General features: G+C 38.4%; 2 protein-coding genes across 2 annotated transcripts in view; one reads left to right on the forward strand and one right to left on the reverse strand.

The window, feature by feature from the left end:
* The window catches only part of HERC2 (HECT and RLD domain containing E3 ubiquitin protein ligase 2), a 299,399-nt gene that overhangs the window by 225,563 nt on the left and 51,129 nt on the right, over positions 1-22,707 (forward strand). The window contains exons 58-65 of the mRNA XM_037832807.1: positions 13,164-13,245; positions 13,356-13,499; positions 14,989-15,079; positions 15,381-15,558; positions 15,722-15,803; positions 15,892-16,063; positions 16,782-16,926; positions 17,860-18,085. Coding sequence (XP_037688735.1) covers positions 13,164-13,245; positions 13,356-13,499; positions 14,989-15,079; positions 15,381-15,558; positions 15,722-15,803; positions 15,892-16,063; positions 16,782-16,926; positions 17,860-18,085 — 1,120 coding nt within the window. The remainder of the gene's footprint in view (positions 1-13,163; positions 13,246-13,355; positions 13,500-14,988; positions 15,080-15,380; positions 15,559-15,721; positions 15,804-15,891; positions 16,064-16,781; positions 16,927-17,859; positions 18,086-22,707) is intronic.
* LOC119531501 (endoplasmic reticulum resident protein 44-like) lies at positions 19,790-20,956 on the reverse strand. The gene has a single exon (XM_037832808.1). The coding sequence runs from the start codon at positions 20,944-20,946 to the stop codon at positions 20,014-20,016; it is 933 nt and encodes a 310-aa protein (XP_037688736.1). The 5' UTR covers positions 20,947-20,956; the 3' UTR covers positions 19,790-20,013.

Consider the following 22,707-nt stretch of genomic DNA (forward strand, 5'->3'; position numbering starts at 1 on the left):
CTGTGTAACGATATATTGTCCTCCGGGCCTGATGGAGTGGCAGCCCTACCCCTTAGAAGTATTTGCGCAGAGGTTATGCTCTCCCGAAACACTGGGGAGGAAGGCTCCACCCTCTCCAAGCATCGAAGTGGTGGCCATGCTGTCCATGAACACCAGGACACAGGCTCCAGTCTCCCTGAAATACTTTGGGCTTAGGCTCTGCCATCTCCAAGCATTGGGTGGCCACACTCTTCCTGAACAATGGTACAGAGGCCCACCCTTTCCAAGTGCCGTAGCCAGCTTGCCATTTCCACACATGGGTGGGTCAGCTCTGATGACCCAAGCAGATATCTTCCAACCAGACTGCACTCCCCCCACCCTTGAAACCATTCTTCCTTTTGTTTGTCCTTTCTCTGTCCTTTTCCATCCAGGCTGGCAGTGGTTCCATTCATACAATTTATGCAAAAATGTGTTAGATTTTTGTATAGTTCACATGGGTCCAATCCTCCAAGCCATCAGACAATAGAGCCCTTCCATAGATCTTTTCTGCATAACTGCATTTCCAGTCTTGACTTCCCCTGAAATGGTTGACTGGTTCCATGTTTAATTAAACCCTCACATGGAGCGCTGTTCTCTGGGGCCTTACTTTCTGGAAGCTCAGAATTTTCCAAACCATTAATTTCTGATTTCTTTGTGCCCCGGAGTTCAGTTCTTAGTTTATCCCTTTCCTCTTGCATTTTACTAGAAGCTGCAAGGAGAAATCAGGCTGCACTTCCCACATTCAGCTGGGAAGTCTCCTCAGCTAAATATCTAAGTTTGTTGCTTTCAAGTTCTGCATTCCAGCTGACATCGTAACTTAATTTTGCCAAGTTCTCTGCCAATTTACAATAAGGATCACATTTCCTCCAAACTCTAATAACATATTCAACATTTCCCCCTAAGGCATCGCTGGAACTACTTTTAACATCCATATTGCTACAGATGGTCTCAGCAAAGCAATCTAGGCTTTTTCTGTTAAGCTTCTCACAATTCTTCTAGCCTCTACCCACTACCCAATTCCAAAGCTGTTTCCATATTTTTTGGTATTTGCGATAGCAGCATCCCACTCTCCTAGTGCCAAAGTCTGTGTTAGTGTTCTCTAGAGAAACAGAACTGACAGGAGATATGTGTGTGTATGTATATTATGCAAGTATTATGAGTTTTTTAAATAAGAATTGGCTCACTTGACTGTGGGAATGGGTAAGTCCAATTCTGTAGGACAAGCAGTAAGCTGGGAACACAGATGAAAGTTTCAGTGAATTTCCCAGGAAAATTCCAAGAGTGGCTGGCTGAGGTAGAGACGGAAATTCTCTTTTCTGACTGCTGAAATTGTCACTTCTCCTTTTAAAGCCTTCAGTTGATTGGATGAAATATCTCTAATTGTTGAAGGCAGTATCCTCAGTTGATTATAGATGCAATCATCCATAGATTTACTGATGATTTGAATTCATGAAATATTCCCACAAGTAACAGTCAGGCCAGTGCTTGCTTAACCAAAGGACTGGATACCATAACCTGGCCAAGTTGACACATGAACTTATCCAACACACCTTCTATTTGTTTTCTTAATGCAAACAGAAATAATTTTTCTCAAGTAATTCTTGACATGAATTAATAGCCATTATCAAATTTAGTTTCTGAAAAGCCTCTGTGGTTGGAAAGTAGTGCACTTTAGATATAGTTGTACTATAACTTTTTTTTTTTAAATTAGAGAAGTTATGGGTGCATACAACAATCATGAATAAAATTATCATACACCACCCACCACCAACACCTTGCATTGGTGTGGAACAGTTTGTTACAATTATTTATAATTGTACTATTAATGAATGTTCATAATTAACTTAGGGTTCACTGTGTAGAGTAGTTCCATGGATTTTTTTTTTAATTTTTATTTTGTTACCATATATATAATCTAGTATTTCCCCCTTTAAATCATCTGAAGATACATATTCCAGTGCTGGTAATTGTGTTCACACTGTTGTGCTACCATCACCACCATCCATTACCAAAATATTTCCGTCATTCCAGATAGGAACCCTGTACATTTGAAGCCTTAATTTCCCATTCCCTATCCTCATCCCATCTTCTGGTAACCTGTATTCTAGATTCTGACTCTTTGAATGGTTATTCTAATTGTTTCAAATTGATGAGGTCATACAACATTTGTCCTTTTTGTCTGGCTTATTTCATTCTATAGGATGTCCTCGAATTTCATCCATGTTTTCGCATGTATCAGGACTTCATTCATTTTTACGACTATATGATATTCCATTGTATGTGTATACCACATTTTATTTATCCATTCATCAGCTTATGGACACTTGGGTTGCTTCCATCTTTTGGCAATTGTGAATAACATCGCTATGAACATAGGTGTGCAAATATCTGTTTGTATCCCTGTTTTCAGTTCTTTAGGTATATACCTAATAGTGGGATTGCCGAGTCATATGGTAGTTCTATAGTTAGCTTTTGAAGGAGCCACAAAACTATCTTCCATAGCAGCTGTACCATTTTATGTTGATGAAAGCAATGAGTGAGTGTTCCTATTTCTCCACATTCTCTCCAACACTTGTTATATTCCATTTTTTTAACAGAAGCCATTCTAATGGGTGTGAAATTGTATCTCATTGTAGGTTTGATTTGCCTATCTCTGATGGCTGATGATGGTGAGCATCTTTTCATGTGCTTTCTGGCCATTTGTATATAATCTTTAGAGAGATGCCTGTTCAAGTTCTTTGCCCATTTTTAAATTGGGTTGTTTGTCTTTTTCTTGTTAAGTTGAAAGATTTCTTTATATATTCTGTATATTAATCCTTTCTTGTATATGTGGTTTCCAGATATTTTCTCTCATGGTGTAGGTTGTCATTTTACTTTCAGGATTAAGTGATCTGAGAAACAAAGTTCCCACTTGATCAGGGTATATAAATATTTTGATATGCTGTTGTATTCAGCTTGCTAGTGTTTTGTTGAGGATTATTGTATTTATTCCTAGGAAATATCAGTATGTAGTTTTCTTTTCTTGGCGGTGTCTTATCCAGCTTTAGTATGAGGGTGATGTTGGCCTTCTTACATTAGGGAGTGTTCCTCTTCAGTTTTTTGGAAGAGATTAAGCAGAATTGGAATTAAGTCTTGGAATGTTTCGTAAAATGCCTCTGTGAAGCCATCTGGTGCTGGGCTTTTCTTTATCGGGAGGTTTTTTATTACTGATCCAATCTCTTTACTAGTACTTGGTTGTTGAGGTTTTCTGTTTCTTCTTGAGTCAGTGTAGGTAGTTTCTGTCCATTTTGTCTAGGTTATATCATTTGTTGGCATACAGTTTTTCGTAGTATGCTCTTTTAGTCCTTTTTATTTCTGTGGTGTCAGTAGTAATGTCCCCCCCATCATTCTGAATTCATTATTTGTGTTCTCTCTTTTTTTCTTTGTCAGTTCTAACTAAAGGTTTGTCAATTTTATTGATTTTTTCAAAGGAACATCTTTTGGTTTTGTTGGTTCTATTGCTTTTCTTCCCCCTATTTCATTTTTCTCTGCTCTGATGTTTGTTATTTCTTTCTTTCTGCTAACTTTGGGTTAAGTTTGCTCTTCCTTTTGTAATTCTTCTAGTTTTAAGGCTAGGTTTCTCATTTCTTTCTTTTTTTTTTTTTTTTAATTTAATTCCTTCACTTAGCATAAGGTTTATTTGAAAAACAAATAACAGCTTTATGCAGATATAATTAACATACTTTACAGTTCACCTGAAGTGTACAAGTCATTGTTTTGTTTTGTTTTATATATATATATTTTATTGAGATTTTTCACATACCATACAACTATCCAGATATCCAAAGTGTACAATCAGTTGCCCATGATACCATCATACAGCTGTGCATCCATCACCACAATTTTTTTTCAATTTTTAGAACATTTTCACTACTCCAGGAAAGAAATAAAGAACAAAAAAAGGAAACTCAAATCCTCCCATATCCCTAAATTAAGTTTTTTTTCAATTTTTAGAATACTTTCATTACTCCAGAAAAGAAATAAAGACAAAAAGGAAACTGAAATCCTCCCTTACCCCTAACAATGTCCCCCCTCCATTATTAATTCATAGTTTTGGTATAGTACATTTGTTACTATTGATGAAAGAATGTTGAAATACTACTAACTGTAATATATAGTTTGCAGTAGGTATATTTTTTTTTCCATATATGCCTCTCTATTATTAACTTCTAGTTACAGTCTCATACATTTGTTCTAGTTCGTCAGAGAGATTTCTATTTATAATCAGACATTGTCCACCACAAGATTCACTGTTTTATACATTCTCATCTTTTAACCTCCAACTTTCCTTCTGGTGACATACATGACTCTGAGCTTACCCTTTCCACCACCTTCATACACCTTTCAGCACTGTTAGTTATTCTGGCAACATGCTACCATCACCCATGTCCATTTCCAAATGTTTAAGTTCACCCTAGTTGAACATTCTGCTCATAATAAGCAACTGCTACCCATTCTTTAACCTCATTCTATAACCTGGTAACTTATATTTCATGTCTATGAGTTTATATGTTATAATTAGTTCATATCAGTGAGACCCTGCAATATTTGCCTTTGTGTGCCTCCCTTATTTCACTCAATTATAGTGCCCTCAAAGTTTCTTCATCAGTCCCTTTCTTTTAAGACAGTTTTGTTCACACACCATACATTCTGTCCTAAGTAAACAATCGTTGGTTCCTTGTATAGTCACGTATTTATGTATTCAGCACCATCGCCACTGTCTATATAAGGACATCTCCATTTCTTCCACAAAGAAGGAGGAAGAGTCAAAGAAGCAGAGAGGCAAAAGAAAAGAGAGAAAAAAAGAAACAACAACAACAACAAAAAGTGACAGCTAGAAAGCACAAAAGGAAAGATAGCATTAACCTAAAGTAGAATAAAGAGTCAGACAACATCACCACTGCCAGGAGTCCATATCCTTCCCCTATCCACCCCCCCCCCCATATGCATTTAGCTTTGGTATATTGCCTTTGTTATAGTAAAGGAAGCATAATACTGTGTTTCTGTTAATTATAGTCTCCAGTTTGCATTGATTGTATTTTCCCCCCAATCCCACCCTATTTTTAACACCTTGCAATGTTGACCTTCATTTGTTCTACCTCATGTAAAAACATATTTGTACCTTTTATTACAATCGTTGAACACCCTAGGTTTCCCTGAGTTACACAGTCCCAGTCTTGATCCTTCGTCTTTTGTTCTGGTGTCCCACATGGTCCCAGCCTTCCTCTTTCACCCATACTCACGGTCATCTTTGTTCAGTATACTTACGTTGCTGTGTTACTATCTCACAAAATTGTTTTTCAAACCTCTCACTTCTGTCTTTTCCTTCTGTCTGCAGCACTTCCTTTTGTGTTTCCGGTAGAGCAGGTATCTTGTTCACAAACTGTCATTGTCTGTTTGTCAGAGAATATCTTAAGCTCTCTCTCATATTTGAAGGACAGTTTTGCCTGAAATAGGATTCTTGGTTGGCGGTTTGTCTCTTTCAGTATCTTAAATATATCACCCCACTTCCTTCTTGCCTGCATGGTTTCTTTTGAGAAATCCGCACGAAGTCTTATCAAGCTTCCTTTGTATGTGATGGATCACTTTTCTCTTGCTGCTTTCAGGATTCTCTTTATCTTTGACATTTGATAATCTGATTGTTAAGTGTCTTGGCATAGGCCTGTTCAGATCTATTTTGTTTGGGGTATGCTGTGCTTCTTGGATCTGTAATTTTATGTCTTTCATAAGAGATGGGAAATTTTCATTGGTTATTTCCTCCATTATTGCTTCTCCCCTTTTTCCCTTCTCTTCTCCTTACTGGGATACCAGTAACACATACATTCCTGATTTTGTTTTATCCTTAATTATTTGGAGACATTGCTCATATTTTTCAATTCTTTTCTCTGTCCTTTTTTAGGCTTTCAGGTGCCTATTTTCCAGTTCCTGAGTGTTTTCTTCTGCCTCTTGAGATCTGCTGTTGTATGTTTCCATTGTGTCTTTCATCTCTTGTGTTGTACTTTTCATTTCCATAGATTCTGCTAGTTGGTTTTTTGAACTTTCAATTTCTACCATATGTACGCCCAGTGTTTTCATTATATGGTTCACTTCTTTTGCCATATCTTCCCTAAACTTTTTGGTTTGATTTTGCATTAGTTGTTTCAATTCCTGTATCTCAGTTGAAGTGTAACTTTGTTCCTTTGGGCCATAACTTCGTTTTTCTTAGTGTTGGTTGTAGTTTTATGTTGTCTAGGCATGGTTTCCTTGGTTACCCCCATCAGCCTTTCCCAGACCGAAACAGGCTCCAGTCCCAGAAGGAAGAACTACTCAGTATCCAGTTTCCCTGAGGGTGTGTCTTAGAAAATTGGTACACCATGTGAAGCCTCAGGTCCCTGTGCTTTTCTACCTAGCAGGTGGCACCTGTCAGCCTGTAGCTCCAGACTAGTGTAAGGAGGTGTGGCCCATGGCTGTTTTCCCCCAGGCCTTGGGGTCTGGTTCTGAATGGGAGGTGGATAGTAGATCTGGGCCCCACCTCTTTCTTCTTAGGTAAGATAGACCCCTTAGGGAGAGGTCATTAGCATTTCAGTGATCTCTTTCTGCCTGTGCTATCTCCATCCTTGTCTGGGTCAGAGCACTGGGAACTGAAAATGGCTGAGGCCTTCTCCACTGAGCTGAAACAGGGACAGAAAGCCCCCTTGAGGGCCAGTCCACGGCTACCCTCCGGCTCTCCAAGGTCAGTCTTCACCCAAAGCCTCTGTCTGCTTGTTGGGGATTTGTATTGAGCAGTCCACGTTTGTTAATTAAAACCCCAGTTGGAGCTCAGCTGAGCGGTATTCACTTGCTTGGAGAGAGCTGCTCTCTGGCTCCACCAGGCTTTGCAGCTAGGGCCCTGGGGGCCAAGGGGTCTCCTGGCTTGGAGCCACAGTTTTTAATTACAGATTTTACGCTGCGATCTCAGACATTCCTCCCAATTCAGGTTGGCGTATGATGAGTGGACAGTCACGTTTGTCCCCCCGCAGTTATTCTAGATTATTTATTAGCTGTTCCTGGTTGCTTATTAGTTGTTCCAGGGGGACTAACTAGCTTCCACTGCTCTCTGTGCTGCCATCTTAGGTGAGTCCCCTCATAACTGTTTTTGACTTAAAGCCTATTTTATCTGATATTAGTATACTAACCTTAACTCTTTTTTGGTTGCTATTTTATGGTGTATTTTTTTTCCATCCCTTCACCCTCAACTTACTTGTATCGTTGACTTTAAGGTGAGTCTCCTGAAGACAGCATATCATTGAGTTATGTTTTTTGTCAATTCTGCCAATCTTTGCCTTTTGATTACAGAGTTTAATGGATTTACATTTAAAGTCACGACTGATAATACAGTGCTTTCTTTTGCCGTTTTGCAATTTAGCTTTTCTAAGTCTTCTACCTTTTTTTGTCCCTTACTTCCATTAAAGACTACTTGTATATTTATTGGCTTTTTTGTGTTGTACCATTTTGAGTGCCTTCTCGTTTCTTTCTGGATATATTTTTCTTGTGGTTACCATGGGGTTAAAACTTAACCTCCTAAATATATGGCAGTCATATTTGATTTGATACCAACTTAACTTCAATGGCATGTGTGTGTACTTTTCTCATACCCCTCTGTCCACTCACCATTTTTTTTGTACTTATTACCACTTACATTTTTGTACACTGTATGTCCAAAAACCTAGATTCATCATTACTTCTTAGGCATTGGCATTTTAATACCAGTAGGAAGTAAGAAGTGGATTTATATACCAAACAATAGAGTACAATAATGCTGATGTTTATATTACCCAAATGTTTATCTTTACCACAGGTCTTTAGTTGTTTTTTTTTTAATGCTGCTTTGACCACTGTCTAGTGTCCCTTCCTTTCAGTCTGAAGGACTCCCTGTAGCATTGCTTGTAGAGCCAGTCTAGTGGTGACAAACTCCCTCAGCTTTTATTTATCTGAGAAATTCTTAATCTCTTCCTCATTTTTGAAAGAAAGTCTAAGCAGATCTAAAATTCTTGACTGGCAATTGTTTTCCTTTCCTTGAAATACTTTTAAGTATTTTAACCCACTGCCTTCTTGCCTCATCGTTTCTGATGAGAAACCAGCACGTGATCTAATTGGGACTCCCTTGTACGTAACGTGTTGCTTTTCTCTTGCAGCTTTCAGAACTCTGCAAGAGATAGTCTAATCAGTATATGGCGAGGTGTGTTTTTCTGTATTTTATCCTGTATGGTGTTCTCTGAGCTTCTCGGATATGCATATTCATATCTTTTCCTAAGTTTGGGAAGTCTTCTGTCATTATTTCTCTATTTCTTCTGTCCCTTTCTCCCTTCTCTTTTTGGGACTCCCACAGTGTGTATGTTGATGCCCTTGATGTTTTCCCATAGCTGCCTTAGGCTATTTTTGTTTTTAATATTTTGTTTTCTCTGCTCTTCAGTCTGACTCATTTTAAGTGTCTCATCTTCAAGTTCACTGATTCTTTCTTCTGGCAGCTCCAATCTGCTCTTGAAACCCTGCTGGGCACTTTTCATTTCAGTTATTGTGGTCTTCAACTCCAGTAGTTCTGTTCAGTTCTTTTTTACAGTTTCTCTGTCATTACTTAGAGTTTTATATTGCTCATTCATTGTTTTCCTGATATCCTTTAGTTCTTTCTCTGTACTTTCCTTCATCTTCTTGAGCATTTTTAAGATCCTTTTTTTTACAGAAATTGTTCGGTATGTCCACAGTCTCATCATCTTTGTTGGTGTTTTCTGTATTTTTATCCCTTTCCTTTGGATGGGCCATCATTTCCTGTTTCTTTGTTTGTCTTGAACTCTTGTTGTACATTGTACTTTTTAATATTTTAATATGTTAACTGGGAATTTCCCTTTGGCATGTCTGTTTCTTGATTCACTAACCAGCTGGTGATAAGACAGAGATTTTCTTGAGCTTCCACCCTCCTGTCAGGTAGCTGTGCTCAAGAAGAATGTGGTGTGCAGGGTTTTCCCTGCTTTTTGGGCCTCTTTTCCTGAGCTTTTGCTTGTTAGTTATTTTGGAGTTCCCCTGTTATAGGAGTTTGGTTGTCCCCTCTGTTTTAGGAGACAGACTTCCCTCCCCCAGGTATTTGACTCTGGTAGGCCTTTGTCCCACAATGTCCCCCCTATAGATTTTTATACTCCTCTAATTGTCTCAAGCTGCTTTTGCCTCGATGACAAATTCTGGGAGTAGGGTCACCTCAGAGAGAACTTTCCCAAGTCCGTCTTTCCCTGCCATGACTAGAGACCCCCGAAGTGGGGTGCAGACTGGCTCCAGAATGCCCTGGGGAGGGGACCAGGAAGGGTGCCAAATGCATCTCAGATGACGCCCCAAAGTTGAGCTTTGCTGGCCTGCCCAGCTAATATAGGCCTTCAGCTGATTCTCCCCTGCAGCTCTGAGGAAGTGCTGTGTCTTTAAATCTCCACCTGCTCTGCCCCTATCTGGGGAGGGCTAAAACAGTTGCTGCCCTCAGAGCCGTGCCCCCAATGATCTGAATTCACTAATCAGATGCCATGATCAGTGATTGGCCATGCACACCTTTGTTCTTGTAGGGGAGGGTTTTTATGACCCTTTCTGTCAGCATCTGCTAGCCTGGGACTGGACCCTGCAGCAGCCTTCTGTGAGAGTGGAGGATGGGTGACAGCAGCAACCATGGGGACAGAGCATTTTACAGTTGTTCACTGTAATTTATCTGTGCCTTCCTCCCACTCTTCCCTGGATGCTATACAGTGTTATTCTGGCTTCTAGAGTTTCAAAATAGTTGTTTCAGACCATTCCTGCGTGTTTAAAAGTTGTTTTGGTGGGGGAACTAAGTCCTGGAGCTCCCTACTCCTCCATCTTCCCTGGAAGTCCTTGCACTATGACTTTTTTTATAAACTGGCATATATGCTTTTGAAAATATTTGATGAGTCCCTGGGTAAATACTGTATACTGTAAATACATGTATCCTGCCTTCAGTACAAAAAATAATGTGTGAAATGCCATAGTGTTGCAAAGATGAGCAATATGTCATTTCTGCCCTCTAGGAGCTTGATGCCTGAGATACTCCAGCATGAAAAAAACTAAAGATGTCATGCTTTGTGAGCACAGAGAAACAATCAAACAAGCGCACACACACACACACAGACACAAACACGTGTCCTCTTCTCTAGAGGGACTTTTTCTCATTCACCTTGTTCAGTTATGAAACCGGGAATGTTTAGTTGTAGACTCTGTTCTCAAATCTTACTTAATCCCATAGCTACTTGTGTGAAAGATTTTTGAATACACATTTCTCCAAAGAGGAAATACAAAGCCTAACAAGCACATGAAAAGATGCTCAACATCATTAGCTATTAGGGAAATGCAAATCAAAACCACAATGAGATATCATTCCACACCTACTAGAATGGCTCCTGTTGAAAAAACAGAAGACTATAAATTTTGGAGAGAATGCGGAGAAATAGGAACTCTCAGTCACTGCTGGTGGGAATGTAAAAATGGTGTAGCTGCTGTGGAAGACAGTCTGGTGGTTTCTCAGGAAGCTAATTATAGAATCACCAGTGACCCAGTGTTTCAGTTTGCTAAAACTTCCGGAGTGCAGTATACCAGAAATAGGTTGGCTTTTACAATGAGGATTTATTACTTTACAAATTTACAGTTCTAAGGCCTTGAAAATGTCCAAATTAAGGTATCACAGGATACCTTCTCTGAAGAAAGGCCACTGATACCCGGGGTTCCTTTGTCAAATAACAAGGCACCTGGCTGGCTTTTGCTGGTCCTTCTTTCCTGGGTTTCATTGCTTTCAGCTCCTGACTCAGTGGCTCCCTCAGCTCCTCCAGGAACTTTCCTCTAAGCTTCTCTGGTGTTTCTCTCTCTGAGCTCAGTGGGTTTTTTCTGTCCTTTATTCTCTCATAAAGGACTCCAGTAAAGGATTAAGACCCACCTTAAATTGGGTGGGTCACATCTCAATTGAAACAACCTTATCAAAAGGTCCCAACCGCAATAGGTCCACAATAGGAGTGGATCAAAAGAACATGGCCTTTTCTGGGGTGCATAGCTGCTTCAAACCAGCATACCCAGCTATCCACTACTACCCAGAAGAATTTAAAGCAAGGAGTTGAGCAGACATTTGCACACCTTTGTTCATAGAGGCATTATTCACAATTGCTAAAAGATGGAAGCAACCCAAGTGTACTTCAACCAATGAGTGGATAAACAAAATGTGGTATATACATAACAATGGCATATTATTCAGCTGTAAAAATTAATGAATTCCTGATACATGTGACAACATAGATGAACCTTGAGGGACATTATGTTGAGTGAAATAAGCCAGACAGAAAAGGACAAATAGTGTGTGATCTCTCTGTTATGACTTAATTAAGCAAACTCATAGAGTTAGTATTTAGAATATAAATTACTAGGCAGTAGATGGGGGTTAGAAAATGGGATGTTGGTGCTTATCTTGTATAGACTATCTATTTAGGCTGATGGTAAATGTTTTGAAATGGATTGTGGTGATAGCACATTATTATGAGTGTAATCAACAGCAGTGAACTATATAGGTGAATGTGGTTAAAAGAGGAAATTTTAGGATATATATATTACTACAATAAAAATTTTAAAAATAGAGGAGTGTACACCACAGTGAATCCTATTGTATTAATAGTACAAGTCTGAAAGTGTTCTTTCATGGGTTATAGCAAGGTGGGAATACTAGAGTGGTATATAGGAAAAAATACCTAATATAAATAATGGATGATAGATGGAACTATTTTAATAATCAGTTGTAACAAAGGTAAATACTGTTAAACAAAAAATGCAAATTTTAAAAAAATTGCTGTCATGAGTAGTAAGAATCATCTATACCATTGGCAGTGGGGTGGTATACAGAAATCCTGTATTTTATGCATTATTGTTTTGTAAACTCACATGTTCTCTAATTAGGGAAAAAAAGAAAAGAACATGAAGTGATGGAAAGACAATGGGATTTGGACCCAATAAATGTCTTTAAAAAAAAAAAAGATTGATTTGTGAAGTTTTTTAAGTTACTTAGAAAAAGAATGACTGAACTTTTCTAAGAGTAGATAGAAGAAAAGACACATTGGGGCTAGATTCAAATTTATTGTCCCTTTTATTACTTGGAGACTCTTGTGTAAGGGGCTACAAAACAAAGTCCTCCAAGCTTAGTACCTAGAAACAGTTCCTCTTCAGATAATTATCTCTTCTTTCTTTTAGTTTTCTTTGAGCTATCACCAATTGTAAATTCCCTGTTACCTTCAATTTTTGAGAATTAAATTGAGTACTCGTTTATTTTAACTCTGTCTTCTAAGGTACAATTATTTTTTATCCTTCTTTGGACAGTCTTGAATTGCATTTGTGTTTTAAGGCACCTGAACTCCATTTTGAAAGTTGGCACAGAGTAAATTATGACTGTCTCAGCTGTGGCAGTGGCAGGCTGTCTAAGGGTTTTTCTTTGGGCACCAGCCGTTGCTGGTAGCCCATGACCTTGGTCACGGTGGTAGATGGTATTTTACATCGTGTTCGATTTAGCGTGCCACAGTTTTGATATGCCTTTTTACCACTGTAGAAGTGATTATTTGATCATTTCTGACACATGGAGAATCATAAAGGGTTTCTTAGATGGGCTTCAAGAATAATTGAATCACACCCATTTATAATGGAAATGTAAACATATAATTTCTTAGAGATGTTAGAATCAAAGAGAATGACCAGGACAGAACTTGAAATAAAATGCAGTTTACCAAATGGCTCTTTGTATCTTTATATTATTTACATTTTATCTTTAACCTTTTATTATGGAAATCTTCAAATGTACCCAAGTAGAAAGAACAGGACTGTCAGCCCTGGTAGCAGCTTCAGCAGTTATGAACAGCTGGCTACCTCTTCTCCTGGTTTATTTTAAAGCAAATCAGTGTATCATTTCATCCTTAAATACTTCAGTGTGTAACTGTAAGAGATAAACTCCTTTTGTTAATATAACCATATTAACTAACAGCAATTCTTTGTATTATCTAATAAGTTTACCTCCAGTTTTAAAGATATAAATAAAATTATCTTTTCCTTCTTTTGCTTTTTAAAAAATTCTGTTCTAGATAAAGGTTCCTTCATTCTCTGAGACCTTATCTGCTTTGAATGTAGTACAGGTGGCTGGTGGTTCTAAAAGTTTGTTTGCAGGTACGATTATTCTAATATTTTAAATTTTAAAAATTTTATACTTAACATTTGAAGTATAATTGTTATAATTTGAACTGTTATTCCTTTTTATCCCTTCTTGTTCCTTACAGTGACTGTGGAAGGGAAAGTATATGCATGTGGAGAAGCCACCAATGGACGGCTGGGGCTGGGCATCTCCAGTGGGACAGTACCCATCCCTCGACAGATCACGGCCCTAAGCAACTACGTGGTTAAAAAGGTGGCTGTTCATTCAGGTACACATCCAGCGTTTGAACTTGTAAGGATAAACCTATAGTTCACACCCTGCAAATAGCCAAGGTCCTTAAATAATTTCCCTAAGGTGTTCTTGGGTTCTTAGTCAGGTTTCATTTTATAGGAATAAAAACTGGATAATGTAAATCACTGGGTGGTCAATAATTTAATTGTCTTTAGTAAACTAGGCTTTTTGGAGACCAGTAGTTGATGGCATTCCAGGTGTGTGGGCATACTGCTCCATGGTCTGCTTCATAGCATCTATGGAATCATATGTAAAAGTGTGTGTTTAAATATGTGTTATCTTTTCTGAAGAGAAAAGTTTATAACTTTCATCAGATTTGCGAAAGTGTCTATGCACCTCATGATGAAAAAGTTCCTGAAAACCATCACTCTCCTTCCCTTTGGTAAACCTTTGTTGAGTATTATTTCAAACCACTGGCTTGGCCTCTGGGGAATAGAGCTGAAGGGGATAAGAGCTCATATCCTGCCTGTATTCAGTAGGGCTAGGCTTAGAATAGAAATTCCAACCAATAGTGGCTTAAACAAGGTAGAATTCAACTTTTCCCCTATGTAAAAAGTCTGGAGGTGGGAGTTCAGGGCCAGTCTGGAGCTCCATGCCCACGCAGACCCGGCTCATTCTTTCTGTCCATACAACCCTAGTCCAACCTAGTCCAAGTTCCAGACGTAAGGAGGAAGAGCCTGGCACAAGGCAGGTGTTTCTCCCAGCCCCTTCAGCCCCCTCTGGAGAGTTTTTCTGGAATTCTCTCTTCTGTTGCCTCTTAGTTGCCATCTCCTATGAGCAAGGGAGACTGGGAAGTGTAGTTTTTTCATTAAGCACATTGTTGGCTGCTAATGTGGGGCTCTGTCGGTCAAGAAGCGGGAGGAGGGTATTTGGTGGGCTCGGAGCCCTGTCTGCCACATTGTCCTCAGGAGCCCAGGAGATGGTCTGGGACCCAGGAGTATCGGGACAGGTTCCACCCATTAAGACAGTGTTCCTGAATCCTGAGGCAGGGTTGGGGGATGAACTGGGGAAACTCATGTTTTGGAAAGAGCTTGTAGAATGCCTTAATAGTAAATGATAGTCCTTTTGCTTAAATAAATCGACTGGTCAGGGCATCTGTTTTGAAAGCTTACCTTTTAATTTGTCTAATCACAAATGCATTTATTTTTACATTTTCCAATGGAATTTTTATCTTTTGTATATTTAACATAATATGAATCCCTTAATAATAACCTGCAATATTTTATCTCTTTTTTCCAAGTAAAATTTTTTCTAGGAGTTAAGATTTGTAGTGTAATAAAGTAGATTTATTTTGCGTATTTGTCACCCAGAAAACTTTTCATAATAACTGAAATGTCAGTTCTGTTTACTCATTTATTCAACACATATTCGTTGACACACACTGTCTGCCAGTCAGCATAGGTAGTTATTCTGGGAACTTGTATAGAACGACTTTTTAGGAGCCCATGTCTGTGTATGTGTTGCAGGTGGTCGGCATGCTACAGCTCTGACTGTTGATGGAAAAGTGTTTTCGTGGGGTGAAGGTGATGATGGAAAACTTGGACACTTCAGCAGGATGTAAGGATATTTTCTTCAGTCTTACTAATAAGAAGCTGTTACTGGGTAATATTAGTGACTATTTTTAATTGTTACTTTTGTACAAAATTAATATAGGATAGACTATATAAATGAATCGTAATTCTTTTGGTATCAACAAATGTAATTTGGTCTCACGTTCTGTTTTAAGGTTCGATAGTTACATTGATCTATAGATATTGTTTTGACTAACTTTGGATCAGTGTAGATGCTCTTTCTTTCTTTCTTTTTTTTTTTTTAAAGGATGGATTCACTACAGAAAGTATGATTTAATTTTGTTTAGGAACTGTGACAAGCCAAGGCTGATAGAGGCCCTGAAAACCAAGCGTATACGCGACATTGCCTGTGGGAGCTCTCACAGTGCCGCCATCACTTCCAGTGGTGAACTGTACACTTGGGGCCTTGGAGAGTATGGCCGGTTGGGACATGGGGATAATACAACACAGCTGAAGCCCAAAATGGTGATTATACACATTTTTGTTGCTTACAGAAAGCTTACCATCTGATGATTTCAAGAGAATATAAGCTTCAAGTCTAGGAAAGTTCATAGACTTGCTTTGTTGACTTTCTGTTGCTTTCTTAGTGCCTGTGCTTGATTCTGTTTCTAAATTTGTAATTGAGTAGGTGAAAGTCCTTCTTGGTCACAGAGTAATCCAGGTTGCATGTGGAAGTAGAGATGCACAGACTCTGGCTCTGACTGATGAAGGTGAGCTCCGTTGGGATTATCCTAAGTTGGGTGGATACGAACATTATAAAGTACTGGCCTGAAGTGTGTGTGTGTTTTTTTAACCTAGGTTTGGTATTTTCCTGGGGTGATGGTGACTTCGGAAAACTGGGCCGAGGAGGAAGTGAAGGCTGCAACATTCCCCAGAACATTGAAAGACTAAATGGACAGGGTGTTTGCCAGATTGAGTGTGGTGCTCAGTTTTCCTTGGCTCTTACAAAGTCAGGAGTGGTGTGGACATGGTACATAAAATTCCTTCTTATCCCACAGTATCTTGCAGCTATGCAGTCATGGGCAAGGAGATTCTGGTCACCCCTTGTTGAATTATTAAACCTTCATTTTCTTATTCATCCAGATATCTTTGGCCCTTTTAATTATGTTGAGTTGGTTTTAGTGGCAATATTAAAAAAAGAAATTTCCCATGATAATTGGGTCATTTTAAAAGAACACTCAAAAAAATTTAGCTCACTTACTTTCCTTACGAGAAACCTGGTGATAAAATGAGAGGAAAACAGATTTTTGATTTCTTTAATCCTAAAAAAATTCACACGTTTCTTGTGAAACCTTATTTATTAAAGTTCGGAGATATGGAACCACCAAAATTAACCTTGGACAGCACACCAAAATATTAGTTTTGAATATCATAACATAGATGCACCTTCATGAAGAATTACACCAGATATGTCTTTTTGGACGCATTTGGGGTTACTTGTTATGTTTTCAGCCTCTTTATATGAAAACCTATAATTGTAATTTGAATATTCTAAAACCTGTATTACAGTATTAAAGATCTTGCTAGCAGAATTAATGAGTTGATTCGAATTAATAATGATTTTATAGCAATTTAAGAAGCCTTGAGCTTTGTGTGGGATATCGAGCTTGCTCTAAAAGCTGTAAAAAATGGTATTTTCTTGTATAGCATTGCCAAACTATGTGCTGAAATTCCTGTTGACCTCACAGGGGGAAGGGGGATTACTTCAGGCTGGGCCATGGCTCAGATGTACATGTGCGGAAGCCACAGGTGGTGGAAGGACTGCGGGGGAAGAGGATTGTGCACGTAGCCGTGGGGGCCCTGCATTGCCTGGCTGTCACTGACGCGGGTCAGGTAAGCCTGCGGCCGGGTGGCAGGGGAGTCCTCAAGACGAGATTGTGGCACAGTCCTGCCTCAACAGAATTGTAACTCTTGATGAATATGAGCTAATTCTTGGCCCCCGAAGAACCTGAATGGGGGGTGGGCAGGGGGGGGGTGTTTATCCATTTTGTTCATTCCTGTATTGGTGTCATCTGTCAGCACAGGCGTGGGACTTAGTGGGCCCCTGGTGGTATATTTGCTGGCTGATGTGTTATCAAATAGAGGGATTCCCAATTCCAAGGAGTTCAACCTTAAGTCCACACAGAAAAGTGAAAATATTGTTATCATTGAACATGCTCCTACAGAAAAGGTATTAGCATTACTATATGTTATAGAATTGATGGCTGTTGAAGAGATCTACATATTTCCTTTTAGAAATAAAGTTGTACTTGACAAGCATTACTCATTTTCTGCTCTGAGATGCCATACCATGGCAGACTCATGAATGATATATTTTTTTAATTAGTTTATGACAACAAAATTAGTACACTGTTTTTTAAACAAACTAAATGTATTGTATCTTACAGTTCTGTAAAGCTAAGAAGCAAGTTACTTGACACGTAAACTTACTGTTTTTGACATTTCTTTGCAAAATAAAGGACAAAATTAATTATTGCACTTGGCTAGAGACAACCCTCTCCACTTGGTATAACGAAATAGAATAGATGACTTGCTTTCATATAAATGCTCATTTATAGTCATTGTCAAGCATTTCGCTTGGCTAAATTTTCCTCAGAATTATAGTACATAGATGCTTTTTTTTGTAAGACTGCAAAGTGGCTTTGCTTTTACCTTTAAGACCCTAATTCTTTCAAGTACTATGGTATATACTGTAAGCATTTTGAAGTAGATTTAAAGAAAATGTTTTGAAAGTTTGAAGCATTCTAGGTTTCTCTTTTTTGCCAGGTATATGCCTGGGGTGACAATGATCATGGTCAGCAGGGCAATGGCACGACCACAGTTAACAGAAAGCCCACACTCGTACAAGGCCTAGAAGGCCAGAAAATCACACGAGTGGCTTGCGGGTCATCTCACAGTGTGGCATGGACAACCGTCGACGTAGCAACACCGTCCGTCCACGAGCCAGTTCTCTTCCAAACTGCAAGAGACCCTTTAGGTGCTTCCTATTTAGGTAACACAGATTTGTATTTTATAAGATTCTTCTCCATGTTATTACAACATTATGTCTGTTTAATAGCACCAGCGGATTAGAGGTTGTAAAGCTATGTGTTAGCATTATGAACCAAAAGCCATATCAAAATTATAGTACATTCAGATACATGCATGGTGGAATAAAATTTTAAAGCAAAATAAGATGCTGATTTTTATGTTTATGATCAGGTTAACTCTGGATTGGCTGTTCATGTATGCAAATAGAGAAAATTTGTAATAATGATGACTACTTGATAGATATAGGCACCATGTTATACTTCTTAACAGCATTATTTCTTAGTATAATAAACTATACATATTTAAAATGTACACTTGGATCAGTTTTGACATAGATGTTCACCCAGGAAAGCACCACACACTCCAGATTATGAACATGTCCACCCCTAAAAGTTTCTTTGTGTTCCTTTGTAGCCCCTTCTTTCACCCTTAACACTTCTCCCCCACATCCCACAGCCACTGGTCTCCGTTTTGTCACTATAGATCAGCTTGTGTTTTCTACAGGTTTTTCTTTTTTGCCAGGTATATGCCTGGGGTGACAGTGATCATGGTCAGCAGGGCAATGGCACGACCACATTTAACAGAAAGCCCACACTCGTACAAGGCCTAGCTAGAACCTCTAGCATGATATGGAGAGAGTCAACAGCCTTGTCTTATTTCTGTCTAAGGGGAAAGGTTTTCAGTATTTCACCATTGAGTGTGGTGATAGCTGTGGTTTGTTAGTAGGTGCCCTTCATGAGTTTGAGGACGTTCCTTTCTATCTTTAGTGCTGAGAGTTGTAATATCAAAATTGAATGTTACATATTGCTAAATGATTTTTATGCATCTATTAAAATGGACATAGCGTTTTTCTTTATTAGTTTGTTAATATGGTACATTACAGGGACTTGCGAATGCTTTACTTCAGGGATAAACCTTACTTATCATGATATATTATCCTTTTTATACATTGTTGGATTCAGGTTGCTAAAAATAATTTTTTAAGAACTTTTACGTTCCTGTTCATTAGTGATATTAGTCTGTATTTTTTTGTAATGTCTCTGGTTTTGATATCAGGGTAATGCTGGCCTCATAGAATGAGGTAGTAAGTGTTCCCTTTTCGGTTTTCCTTTTAAATTTGTGTAGAATTTGTATTATACCTTCCTGAAATGTTGAGTAGAATTCACCAGTGAAGCCCTCTGGGCCTAGAGTTTTCTTTGTGGGGTTTCCTGGTGTTTTTTTTAATCTACAAATTTATTTAATAGATTCAGGATTATCTTTCTTTTCTGTGGAAGTTTGATACTTTGTGTCTTTGACAGAAATAGTCCATTTTATCTAAGCTGTTGGATTTATTGGCATAAAGTTGGTTTCAGTGTTCCTTTATTTTCTTTTTAATATCTGTAGTGATGTCACCTCTCTCATTCCTTATTTGGTAATTATATCTTCTCTTTTCAGTTTGGCTAGAGGTTTATCAATTTTATTGATTTTTTTTGAAAAACAAGCTTATGATCGCCTTGATTTTTCTCCATTGTTTTTCTGTTTCATTGATTTCTGCTCTAATCTTTATGAATTCTTTTCTTCATACATTGGGTTTAATTTGTTCTTTTCTAGTTGCTTATAAGATTAGTCACTGGATTAGGATCTTTCTACTTTTCTAAGGTTGACATTTGCTTTTTTTTTTAAACCCAACACTTCTTTCAGTTTATTCAAAATAAAAATACACATAGAATTATGAAAATATAGGTTTACTATTTCCACCACATAAGCGGATGTTGCTGTTGAAAGGCTTGCAAATTGTTTTTTAAGTTTTTAAAGCTCATCTCGATCCCTCAATAAAGTACACCTATATTCACTGGGAGCTAGTTTCTGGAAGGAGCTCTCAGGTGGACTGCTTGCTACATCTTGGACTGGCTATCTTGGGGCTGTGTCGGTTGGGTCAGGCCCATGATGGAATTCTCTGTGTAGTTTTCCAGAATGTAAGTCAAATATGAACTGCTTGAGTTTTCCTGGGACTAATACATCTCTGAAGTCTTCAAACACATACATATGCCTAAAGCTGTCAATAGCTATTACAGGACAATCTGCTGGAGTTTTCTGTATGTGCAGAAGAGGCTGTGTAAATTTGTCACAGTCAGCATGTAAAAAGTTTATTGTACCTTTTTCACTTATTAATTGCCAGGCTACTTCATTCTGGAATATTTCTAAACTCTCTGTGTCCTCTCTCATGTGGAAGAGTATGAGAAAAGGCAGTCCTTCTTCTGTCAATTCCTCTCCATTTTCAAATGTTATTTCTCGGACAAGAGGAACACATTTATCTTGAATCCAATTATACGTCAGGTCAAAATTTGTCATAGATCCCAAGTATACCATATCTGGAGCAGAATGCCCTGGTGGTTTGTAGATTATATTGTCTCCACTATATCTTTCCGGTTTTGAAACAGACCCAAATGCAGCAAGGAAGGCACAATCATCATGCAAAATATTTGCTACTCTTTCAAAAACTCTATAGTTTTCTGAATCCTTTTGCTCAAAATATCCAATGATATTTCTTTTGCTGCGATTGAGAGTGGTGATTTCTTCTAAGTCATGAAGTTCTTGAATAGGGTCACTTTTTTGTTGCCTGATGTAATCTGCAAGTGCTTTCACTGATTGTTGACCCCTATATTCTCTCTTCATCATCATCCCATTACGAAACAATTTGAGGGTTGGGTATTTGCTTATCCTATATCTCTGGGCTATATCAGAGTGCTGATCACAATCAACTCTGGCAAACACAACTTGATTCTGATTTGGATATTCTTCCTTAATGACTTTGGAAGCTTCCTCAAAAATTGGATGCAACATCTGGCTGAAACGACACCTGACTTCCTAAGGAGATGTCCTAGAATATAACAAGGAGATACAATCTGTATTTTCAATCTCTTGCTTTCAAGTGGCTCTTTCCTCTTTTAGCATTCTTAAATCTCTCCCATCCGGGATAGGTGGGTGGGGTCTGTGGACATCAGGAACTGTGTCTTATTTGACTACGTATTCTAGTAAGCATTCAATAGATGTCAGTCACCATAAAAATTTACTAAAGCAACATCAGCATTGTCAGGAGCAGCAGGGAGCATCTGAGGTTGGGTAAGGAGAGCAAGACGGCAGGATTCATGGTAACACTAGGGTCTGCGGCAGGGACAGGTGTTGGCAGCTGAGGGTGGGCTGGGAAAGGGCTGGGCTCCGGGAGCCAGCAGTAGCTGAGACGGCACCTCGTCCTCTCGACCCGGAGCTCCTGTTGACATTTGCTTTTATCTCCTTGATTAACTGACTCCACATCATTATGAAATACCCTTTCCTTTGAAAAGTATTTGCTTTAAAATCTAATTTGATATTAATATAGCCACTCCAGCTAGACAATGCTATATGGCTTTTCCATTCTTTTACTTTTAATGTATTTGTGTCTTTATATTAAAAGTAGGTTCCTTGTAGACAATGTATAGTTGGATTTTGCTCTTTTTAATCCACTCTGACCATCTCTGCTTTTTATTGGGGTATTTAGTCTAATTACATTTAATATCATTATTGATGTAATTGTTTTACATCTGTCTTCTAGCTATTTTATTAGTATTAGCTATTCTCTTTTTCTGCCTGGCTTTGAATTATTTTTATGATTTTATTATTATTTTTCTCCTTTGTTGGTGTGAGCCCTAACTTGTTACTTTAATGGTTGCTCTAGGGTGTTAACTATATACCTTTAATTTAGCATAGTCTACCTTCAGGTGATACTATACTATTTCATGTATATGAACCATCCAAAGTACATTTCTGTGTATGTTGCAAACTTCACGGTGTTTTAAAAATTATTTTTTATGTCTGCTATGTCTTCAAATTTATTAATCTTTTCTGCATTTTCTAATATGCCATTAATCCCTCCAGTGTATTTTTGATCTCAGATATTGTAGTTTCATCTCTAGAAGTTTGATTTGGTTCTTTTCATATTTTCCATTTCTTTGGTTACATTTTTGAACATATGGAATCAGCTGTAGTAAGCATTTTAATTTCCTTGTCTGCTGATTTTGTGTTAGTTCTGGGTTGGTTTTGAATGTTTGATTTTCCTACTTGTTATTTTTGTATTGAGTTGTATTTTCTTGCCTTCCTACCTACCTGGTAATTTTGTGTTGGATGCTATACATTGTGAATTTTACCCTATATGTTGCTGGCAGTTTTTATATGTCTATAAATCTTGCGCTTGGTTTTCAGATGCAGTTAGGTTATTCTGAAACAGTCTCCTCCTTTTGGGTCTTGGTTTTGGATTTGTTCGGTGGGTCAGAGCTGATAGCAGTCTTGGGTTAATTATTCCCCACCACGGAGGCAAGCCCTTCTGAGTACTTTACCCAGCCCTGTGATTATGGGGTTTTCCAGTCTGATTGATGGGAATAGTCACTGTTCTGGGCCCTGTGTGTTCACCAGGTACTCTTCCCTCTAATCCTTTCATGTATTTCTTTTTTTGGCTTTGGGCAGTTTCTTCTCATGTATGTGCTCATCAGCTTCTGCTGAACCCTTGGTTGGGTTGGGGGAGGGCACCTGCAATCTCTGGGCCTCTTCCTGAGCAACTGTGTCCTCTCT

Source organism: Choloepus didactylus, chromosome 4, assembly GCF_015220235.1.
Source record: "Choloepus didactylus isolate mChoDid1 chromosome 4, mChoDid1.pri, whole genome shotgun sequence".
Taxonomy (NCBI): Eukaryota; Metazoa; Chordata; class Mammalia; order Pilosa; family Megalonychidae; genus Choloepus; species Choloepus didactylus.